Raw genomic sequence first — 10,322 nt, forward strand, 5'->3', positions numbered from 1 at the left:
AGTGGCACAGGCTGCCCGGGGAGGGGGTGGAGTCCCTTCTCTGGAGATTGTCAAAACCCGCCTGGATGCAGTCCTGAGGGATGTGCTCTGGGCAGTCCTGCTTTAGCAGAGGAGTGGGGCTGGGTGAGCTCTAGAGGTCCCTTCCAACTCTGAAAATTCTGTGATTCTATGTTACCGCAAAGCACGTCACTCCGCAGTGGGAACAGAAGGATCGCAATACAGGATCAGGGCAGGCTGTTTCAGCAGCGAGCCTCAGCTGGTTACGCTACTCAGGGAAAAAAAAAAGGAGATGCAAAACCCAACCAAGGACTGAACAATCTGCACGGTCTCAGGAGATCTTCAGACACAGTGGGTTTTAAATCCAAACGCGAGGTGGTTTCCACCACTCTAACCACTGTTTACTCTTTAGAAACCCCATGGATCCCTTGGACTGCCCTGCAGCCACGAGTCCTGCAAGTTATTTACACCGCCAACGAAGGTGTCGCGCTGATTTGCGGATGCGGAGGGCTGGATGTCTGCTGGCTCTCAGCTGCACCGCCGCGTCCCCTCCTCACAAAGCCCTGTCCTTCGCTGTGGCTCACGTCTCCTCTCCGCTCCACAAAGCTCATGTCACCGAGGAGGCCCTGACCAAGGAAGCTCACCCTGGACGGGGACCAGCACTATGAAACTTTACTGACTGGTTTGAAAATTGTTTTCTAGAAGGAGATGATGAAAACAGGGCTCTTTTTTTTTTTTTCCCCGCTCATGGCAAGGTTTTCACACAGCTTCGTCAAGAGCAAACCGCTCTGCTTACGCTTGCCGACTAACGGGCAGGTTTCTGGCGCTCTCAGCCAAGAGAGCCTCCCACCGCACGGGGACCACATCTGATAAAACCACCTCGGGCAGGTGACAGCAGAGTCTCTCCTACCTCCTTTGGGCTGTTAGTTTTGTTGACACAACACCATCAAAGGCACCTTCCCCTCAGCTCACAAGGGGAAACCCGATCCTCAAACTCCATCGGCTCCCACTCAGAGCACGGAGGGGACCTGGGGGAAGAACAGAGCCAAGAACTGACATGGGAGAGGGCTTTCTTTGCACATTTACGGCGTCACGTTAAGGCTACACAGAAGGTTTTAAGTGCAAACTTCAGGCTGACGGTCTTTACTCATTTTCAGGCTAAAGCAGTAAGCCACAGGGAGGATCAGCTGCTCTGATGTGGCTACGTATTGATGCTGTGAACACGGACAAAGAGGATCAGAACATCTAATGAATGAATTTTTCCTTCAAGACCGTTTTTATCCTGAAATCTCGAGAAAGAGATGAGAAGCATTCCCATCTTCCCCAGCAAAAGCAAATGCAGCATGACTTCAGGGAGGCAAAACCACCAGGAAATAAGTCCTGGGGAGTTTTAACCCCTGAACGGAAGGGTGGACGCGGGGCCGGCCGCACGGCGAGCCTTGTGGCAGCAACCAGGAAAAGCAGAGCCGTGAGCCTCCTGAATTCCCCCGATATCAGAGCGGGATATCACGGCCTGGGAGTGGGAAAACCCACCGCATCAAGGAGGGGACCGGGGTCTTCCCAGCTCTCTTGTCTTCCCAGGTGGTCGTTGAGAAGACGGTAGCAAACGGTGGGGATCACGCTTGGCTGAGGACGATAAAGCAAAAACAACAGGGATGACGCACAGACCCCGGAGGACTTCAGCTAGTGTTCCTCTCCCTGCAAAGACCTGGCCTTTACGTTGTCGTTCCTTAATTTATAAGCACAGTAAAAGGCTCGGTTTTAAAAAGAAAACCTTTCCACCTCTGCCCCATAAGCCCCTGGGAGCACAGGCAAAGCTACCGGCATTTTTCTCTGTGATTTAAGAAGAGGTATTTCCCAGTATAGTGTACGGTTCTGGCAGAGTGAGGCCAAGCGCAGGGCTCCTGCGGAATATAAACGAACAAATACAGGAAGGGAGAAAGTCTGCAGAAACACAGTCTGAAATAGCACAGGCAGGCCAGAGGGATAACTGCCTGGGGATACGCTCTCAGTTCTGCCTGTAAATGATCCGCCGCAGCCTGAGGATGACACGAGCAGGACGCACAGACGATGGCAAAGTGCTGGCGGCCGAGGCCGACCTCTCCCAGGACCTGTCAGCAGTTTTCCTTGCACGGAGATGGAAGGGATCTCCTCAAGAGCATTTCACAGACCTGCACTGAAATAAGACAGACCCTCCTTGCCACCGGCGTGGCAGATGCAGGGCTGAACCCTGGTTTAGCCAACTCCAGGCGTCAGCAACCCCGCGCCAAAGCCCTCGCAGCTCCCGCATTACCCATTGCATTAAATCCCCATTTCAAACAGGTTTTGGTTACTTTCCTGGCTATTTCAGCTGCGTGAGAGCTGGTTTCTGGGGAGCACCGGAGGACTATCGCCACTCAAAGCCATCCTGCCTGCGCCCTCGCTGCAAGAGTGGCGTGCCGCAGCTTGAGTTGCAGAGGAGTCGAGACTAACCCTCGCCTCCAGCTGGATAAACAGACTCCAGCGTAAACCACCTCCAGTCCTCCATCAGGTTCTCCTCTGCGCAGATAGGCTAAAAGTCAGAGAAGTGCCCAGATTAATTATGCAAATAAAGGCAAAGAAAGCATCCTCAACACAGGGAGAAAGGCACCTGCCTCCCAGGGACCACCTACCCTGGGATAACATCGCAGCTTCCCACCTAACGCAGGCCATTAATTACCACTCCCCTCCTGCTCCAGCAAGCTCCCAGTATGTGGGAGTGAAGGAGGTGGAAAGTAGCTCCAAAGTGGCCAGAAGAGCTCGAGGGGGAAGAGTTCAGAGGCATTCCCCTTCACGTTCCTAAAATAGAGATCCTGCTGCCTTACACCCTCCTTTGTAGAGCATTAAGCCCCACCAGTAAAAAGCAGTACGTAAAAGCTAGGCAGGAACTCTCTTCTTCTGCTCCAGCCTAATAAGTAGAAAGTCAATGCCATTGTTTTAGATCTAAGCAAAAAAAATACTTTGAAACCTCAAAAATTAGGGGTTTTGGAAGCAATTATCTCCCTCCTCCGTCGCCAAGACTAAAGAAACACGGGCCAATTATTTCTTTGAAGGCTAAATATTTACTCCTCGATGAAGTGCAGCAGCTCAGGCTGGAGATGAATTATCCAGCTCTGATGTCATCTAATGCCTGCAAGTAAGAAAACCCAAATGAAAACAGGTATGAACAAAACAACAACAAAAAATGGTGTTTTCTCCTGGAAGAGCCCTTCGGAGAGCGGGAAGGGATGAGCCGTGTCCAAGGCATTCAGCACAGCCCTGGGGGGAAGGGATGAAGCTGTTTCAGCTCACCTGAGCTGTGTCCAAGGCATTCAGCACAGCCCTGGCCCCACGCTCCTATTCCCTTTAGGTAGCCCTACCCAGGTCTCATTAGATAAGATGCCCATGCTTAACGAGGGCACGAGCAGAGCGTGATCAAACCTCCCCGAGCAAGAATTGGCCTTGTGGAAAAGCTGCCGTCTTATTCTGGAGCGAGACCTACCCTATAGGGCGAGGGGTGGGAACTCCTCCTCACCTCCAGGAGCAATTAGCCTGCGCACACATTGAGCATTAATCAATCAACGTCAGCTCTTCTTTTTAAAAAAAATAAAAATAAAAATCCCTCCTGCCTTATTTACGTCTGACTCCCGAGTTTCAAAGCTCTCTGCTTTTGCCCCCTCCAGTCACTATTCTTTCCCAGGCGGCGGGTGCCAACCCTCTGGTTAAGGGCATCAAAAAAAAAAAAAAAAAAAAAAAGCTATGTGCAAGAAACCACCACCGGCACAAGCGGGGGGTGACTCATCTCCTCTGAAGACTGAGGAACAAGAGCGCTCTCTGTTCGGTGAGACTGCCTGAAGTTTCAGTTGCGATCCCATCTCGCTACACGCGCTCATGACAGCATACAGAAATATTTCCTCGGGGGATCTTCCCATGGGACTCAACTCTGACACATATTCCCACAGGACTCGTTCTTTTTAAAGTGTTATTTGTTAGTAAGGCAGTGGGAATTTGACTTTGCGAAATACCAAGAGAGTGACTGAGATGCGGAGCTGGGTGCCGGCGGCTGGACTCGTTAACGCCACTGCGAGTCATGCCCCGCATTCAATCCGACGGAAGAACTCGCTGGGCTGCAAGAATAGATGTCCTCGGTCAGAACAGAGGTCTGCATCGCCCGGCATCCTGTTTGTGCTACCCGTGGCCTCTTCTCCACCCCTGAGCAGCTACGGCAGGGAAGGAGGAAGAGCGAGAGCCACTTTCCACATACGTGTAGACTGTTGGTTTGTTTTCTTCCCCCATTTTAAGTCCCCGACTGCTTAATTCTCACCTGTAGGCATCACACAGGGGATGCGCAGATGCAAAAAGCAAATCAAAATATTAAGAGTTGCACAGACTGATGTCCAGCCAGCGGTCATCGAGCACCAAGTTACACGTTAACATTTCAATATGACATCCCACCAACTCCAGATAACGTCAGTACGCAGAAACATCTGGATTTTGGAGGACTTCATACAAGAAAAAAAAGCGTCAGGCAAGAAAATACGACTTTAAACTATAACTGACTAATCCACAATACTTAGACCACACGAAGCAGGGTCAGAGGGAGTCTGCAAGACTTGTCAGCTGGAGCGCTTGGTGGATGCTAAGCTCCTTCTCCTCTTCCTACTCTTCGTTAAACGTAAAGCTTTTGCTGAAACGGCGAGTTTAATCCTGACTTCCCTGCCCCCCCAAAGAGCTTCCCCCGATTCTTCTGCCTTTCTCGAAGTTATTTTAGTCAAATTCAGAAATATGAGGAAAGCAAGCGTGCCGCGTGTGACATTTTGAGTACAAAAACCAGTGTGGGAAATCATTTGTGGCGTTTTCCTGCCCTGCTCGGAGCCTGTGGACTGCAGGAATGTACCTGTTTTCCCACGCTCTCCCGCTTGCTGTGGGTAGCCCGCACGGGCATGTCTCCTCCACTCCTCAAAATACCTCAAGTGGCAGCTACTAGACTTATTAAAAAAAATAAAATATATCAAATTTCAGCTCTGGGACAACAGTTCTTATCAACAGAGGCTCTCGTGACCGCAGGTAAGTGTCACTCAGCCTGCGTGGCACAAACCAGCCGCTCCAGACAAAGAGAAACAACTCAGCGTGGTGCCGCAAGCGCGAGAACATACATGTTCTGCGGCTAAAAAAGGGATCCAACCTGAAAACCGATCAGATAACGATAAAACACATGGGGAAAGACAGAATCAGACCAGCCAGCCCTAGGGACGAGGTGAGTTTTGGAGAAGCGGTGGGGGAGTTGCACATCTGCCGTCTCTCACCTGATGCCAGGGGCCGGATCCATTCCTTGCTGTTCAGGTCGAGTCTCCAGAGGTCGTTGAAGGCAGCGTTACAGCTGCTCTGCGTGCAGCCACCGAACACGTACATCGACTGGTTAGCGTCATAGTAACACGCACCTAGGAAAAAAAAAATAAAAAATAAAAGCAAACACACAGATTAGCCAAGTCTCTGACCTTCACGCTTTTGGGTGATAAAAAAAAGATCATTTTCTTTTCCCCCTGGGTTTCAGACAGGAGAAAAGCAGACAGGCTGCCCCCACTTCCATAAAACCGTGGGTCAGCTTAGGGGTATCCCTGACCACCGTAAACCTCCAGCAAGAACCTTCCGAGACGATTATCCCCTCAAGCAGAGCTGCCCCTGAAAGTGCGAAGGAAGCTGCCTTAGAAGCTTGTCGTTAATTAGATTAGCTACGATTAACGCACTCAGCACACTTACCTTCTCTAAGCCAGTTCGTATGGTTTATAAGGTTGCCAAATAAGACTAAGAAACTGGCCTGTGTACCGAGACCTGGTGACTTAGTCTCTTTTTCCAGTATTTCATCACAGAAAAGCACCACTGAAACACCCGGATCTTATGCATCTTTCCACTTCCCATCTTCAGGGAAAGGATTAGGCAGTGAGAAGGGGAAGGGGGAGGCAGCACGACGCTTGACAACCCTTCAAAGATACCCAGGGAAATAAAGAGCTTTTGGCTCTCAACCAAACTCTGCAGCAAAAAAAAAAAAAAAATATAAAAATATGCAAGCGTCTGCAGTTGGCGTGCGGTGGTACCCGGGCACCTCTGACAAGAAATAAATTAAACATAAGATAGAGCAGACAGGACTTGCTCAGCTTATCTGCTGGGGAGGATGAGCAAGATTCAAAGGCGTTCAGAAAGTTAAATCCTCTGTAATTACAAAGAGGTTTTCCCAATTTCTGCGTTTCCCTCCTCAAACGCAACTGGCCCCGTTGACTTCGTACGACAACCCCTCGCCTTCCACCTTCTTGAGATCCCCGCAAGGCAGCGGCATCTCTTCCGCGTCTTGCCTAGCTCACGAGAAACGGGACGAGTGCCGGATGGCGATGCTGGGAGAGCAAGGACATCCTTCGGCGGCAGCTTTGATAGGAACTGATGTGCGTTTGTCTAAGTCTGCAAGTTGGGATTGAGGAGTGAAGGGGATTTCAGCCCCTGGGCTGGTCTGGATGATCGGGCAGCAAGTTCTTCTGCATCCACACCCTCCCATCGGCCGGGTGCCGTCTGCTCCGCTGACCGGTGCACAATGGCAAACTGTTTGAAATTCAAGCCTCCCTTGACCTGGCCTGAAAAAAAAAATCTTAGTTCTTGGGTTTTCCGTAAAATTCTTCCTTTTCTTCCCCCTGAGCTTTACCAAAAAAGGTATACGGCACAGCTGGCAGGAAGGACAAGCTCGTTTCTGAAGCCTTGATCTGTCTGTCGGGGTGTTGCTCTGTTAGTTACTGCATCTCCCAGGACACATTTACTGGTCTCCAGACACCAGGAATTCAGCATCACACATACGGATGGTCCCAAAACACTAAATCCTGCGTGCAGTCCCTCAGCACCAGCCAGGGGAGCAGCGGGCTCCCACCTGGATACCTACCTGCCTGACTGTATTTAGACAAAGTCAGAAGTACCCAATTTCCTTCCAAAAAGGGACCAGACATGGCCCTGGTGTTGTCTCAAAGAGGACTCGCTGCCTGAATTCTGCTCAGACCTGAGACATCTCTCTGTCAAAGCCCAACTTCATACACAAGTGCCCTCAAAAAAGAAAAATAATCTAATATCAACCGTTTCAACGTGAGTAAAGTCTCCCCAGAGATTCCTCGAGCGTTTATTATCAAGTCTAACAAGGGGAAAACCCACAATAAATCATATCCACACAGACATGTGCCAGTGCACAGTAGAAAGCCGCAGTGTTTTATGCTCTGGGAACACTGAAGGGTACCAGCCAGGGCTCGGAGGGAGCAGGAGTCATCGCCCCCGCGATGACAAGCGATATATCGCCCAACACGAAAAGCAAGAGGAAAAGTCAAAGTTCAGGCGGGCAAGACCACGGCGCAGGGCAGCATCTGGCCCTGGATGGGAGACGGAGGTGAGAAGCACTTGTGATTATGCAGGAGCCGCTCTGCGGAACACCTCCAGGTCGAGGACCACGTGCTGTCGTAAATAACCAGCACAAGGGAAGCGCCAAGATAAAGGATTAACATGCAAGTACAGCAGGTTTGACAAAAAGCGCCAGTATTTATTCCATGTCGAAGCAGAAGTGGAGCTAGACGCACGGCAGGGGTTGAGGTGCACTGTTCCTCCCCTCTCTCCCTCTCCATCACATGTTGCACACAGCTGTTCACCAGTTAAAAAATAAAAACAGATTCAGATGAGCTGACCTGACGGGACACAGGACTGCTCCGGAACTTGTACTGACAGAGAGGGTTTTTGTTTTTTTTCTATTTGAAACAGCAGCAATAAGATTAAAAAACAACTTGAAAAAGGAACGTCTGGAGTAAAGGGCCGATAACCTACTTTAGGTAGCAAGAGAAAACGATTCTGAGCGAATCCCCAGGAGAAGTCACCCCTCTTCCAGCTTCGCTCTAGACCAGTACAAGCACGTCCCTGGTTTCCAATGATCCAAGCCCGCAGCCCTAGTTTTGCGGGCTGGAGGCGTGCATTTCCAGCGTGAAAGAGCTCTTTAAGGCAGCCCACCCATACGTACCGCCGGCGATATTCATCTGGCCGCTCTCAATGAATCGTAACGCCGTAAAGCGGCGCATTCAAGCGCCCGCAGACAATACCATGGCTGGTGACGCCCGGTGGCCTTTGCCGAGGGTCCCATTGTCTGACCTGGGGCTTGTCATGCAGATCCCCTATTGAAAAGCCAGCAGCCCCCCCGCCCTTGGCTTTTAGTGACAAGTGCGGGGCACTTTGCTGACCACACAGCGGGAAGGGGGGAGCCGGGGACATGGGATGCACGAGGGCAATGGTGCTTGTAAGAGGAGACCACCCAGCTCTCCCCCGTGTGCATCCACACGACGTCCTTACGTGCAACGGAACCGTCTTCATCTCAACCCACATCTTGCCAAACTAATATAACACACACCTACACGCCGCGGCACATCGCTTCGGGGCTCTGCCTGGGGTGGAGGATGCATAAATAGTGGCGTAGTGGATTTACCTGGGATGGCATCGAGGAAGAAATAATAATTAAGAGTATTTTTACAGCTTTACCTACTCCCTAAGAGCTGACCCTATATGGGTTTTAGAGGGTAAGACCTCTTGTAGGCTGCAATGTCACCTCCACCCAAGAAGGCACCAGCCAGTGCTTCCCACCCTACGGACACGCAACTAAAACCTGGTGCAAAGCAGCGCTGCGGCTTTTTTCTTTTTTTCTACTTCACCTTTCTCAAAAGGTTTAGTTTCCATAGAAATCTAATCACTACCTAAACCGTGGCAGGTCGAGAGCCTCTTACCTCCTCCCCACGCCGAACCCGTGGCAAGCACGGCTTTCACGCTCGTTTATTATTTTTGAGGGGAGGTGGCAGCATTCTTCTCCTCTATTTGGATTTAAAACCCAGGCCAGCCAGCCAGGCACCACGACGGCATGTATTTTAATCCTAGACCAAAATAATTTAAACTGCGCTTTCCTACTTCTTCTTCGCGAGCCATTTAAAGCATCTGAAGCGGAGGAAGACAGATCAGTTTGGGGGGAAAAAAAAAAAAGGGGAGAAAAAAAAAAGCACAAGTGAAAACTCCAGTTTATATCAGCCTTGCAAAGGTGTAGGATAAATCAGGGGAGGAGGGTGAGAGTCCCCGGTGCCTTTAGCTCTTTTTTGAGTAGAAAACACTGGATGGATTTTTAGGGGTTTTTTTTTTTTTTTGAAGTCGCAGTAAAATTCAGTGATTCCCAGAGTTTCAGTATGGCAGAGATGGTGTGTCTTTGTAACTGGAAATGAAGAGAACAAACATTTCTGGTGTTTGAAGACACGGATCCCCAAACAGACCGCAGAGTCAGCTTGTTTGGAACGCATTCCTACCTCCCCCCTCTGTGCTGCACAGCGAAGCATCAGAGACGCTCACCCGGAGCGCAAGATAACCGAAATAAAGATCAACTGGGAAGGGAACACTGAACAAAACTACATGCCCTTTGCCATAATGAAAGGGCATTGACTTCTTAAACTGCGAGTACATCAAATAAAGTCACCCATCCAAGTTCAAAGGTCATATTCTCCATCGGAAAGAAAGGTGGAGGGGGAAAAGTCAGCTTTGGCCACTGAAATCCCATTGCTACGCAGCCCTCGGCTCAAAACAGCACCGCGGCTTTGCGGCTAAAGGTTGGCAGCCCTCGGTGTTGGCGTTCCCAGGAGCGCCTTTGCCAAGCCGATGCTGCAAGCATCGGCCGTTGAGCTGCTGGCACCGCTTCCTCCAACGCAGGGTTGGGTTTTGGAGGTAACCAACCGAGCTCGGCTCAAGAGCCGGCGGGACGGCGGCGCCGAGGAGGCAGGGCTGCAGATGAAAGTGCCCAGTCCCGCTCGGCTGGCACAGATGTTTACACCAACTCCGCCGCAAGTTGCGGCACGATTTAAAAAAAAAAAAAAACAAAAAAAAAACGCACCAGACCTCGGAAAGCTCAGCTTCTCCAACTGCCTCCGCGTCTTTGTGCGGTGTGGGGGGGAAAGACAGTCCCACAGCTATCCCTTTATTCTCTAAAAACACTATTTTTCCTGCTCCTTGCAGTCCAGGGGCTCGGTGCAGAGAGGAGGCAGCGATATATTCAGCAAAGCTGGGTGATATGGAGAGCCGCAGCTCGGGTAGAAAAGCAGCCCATCCTGTAAAACAAACAACATTCCAGCTTTTACCTCTCCCTCGCCTCTCAGGGTAAACCCACAAAATTGCTTTAATTAGTCATCGTGGTGGTGCCATGCTCCCCAGACTGCGTGGAAAAAAAAATAAGCAGTATTTAAAATTAGTCACTCTTCCATCAAAGCATCAATATTTCTGGCACAACGGTCGGC

At 50.5% G+C, this 10,322-nt stretch overlaps 1 protein-coding gene across 1 annotated transcript in view; it reads right to left on the reverse strand.

Annotated features, from left to right (window-relative positions):
• FBXO42 (F-box protein 42) overlaps positions 1-10,322 on the reverse strand; it is a 36,043-nt gene that overhangs the window by 20,182 nt on the left and 5,539 nt on the right. Inside the window, exon 3 of the mRNA XM_009895384.1 lies at positions 5,301-5,435. Coding sequence (XP_009893686.1) covers positions 5,301-5,435 — 135 coding nt within the window. The remainder of the gene's footprint in view (positions 1-5,300; positions 5,436-10,322) is intronic.

This window comes from Charadrius vociferus, unplaced genomic scaffold (genome assembly GCF_000708025.1).
Source record: "Charadrius vociferus isolate BGI_N301 unplaced genomic scaffold, ASM70802v2 scaffold1091, whole genome shotgun sequence".
Classification (NCBI taxonomy): domain Eukaryota; kingdom Metazoa; phylum Chordata; class Aves; order Charadriiformes; family Charadriidae; genus Charadrius; species Charadrius vociferus.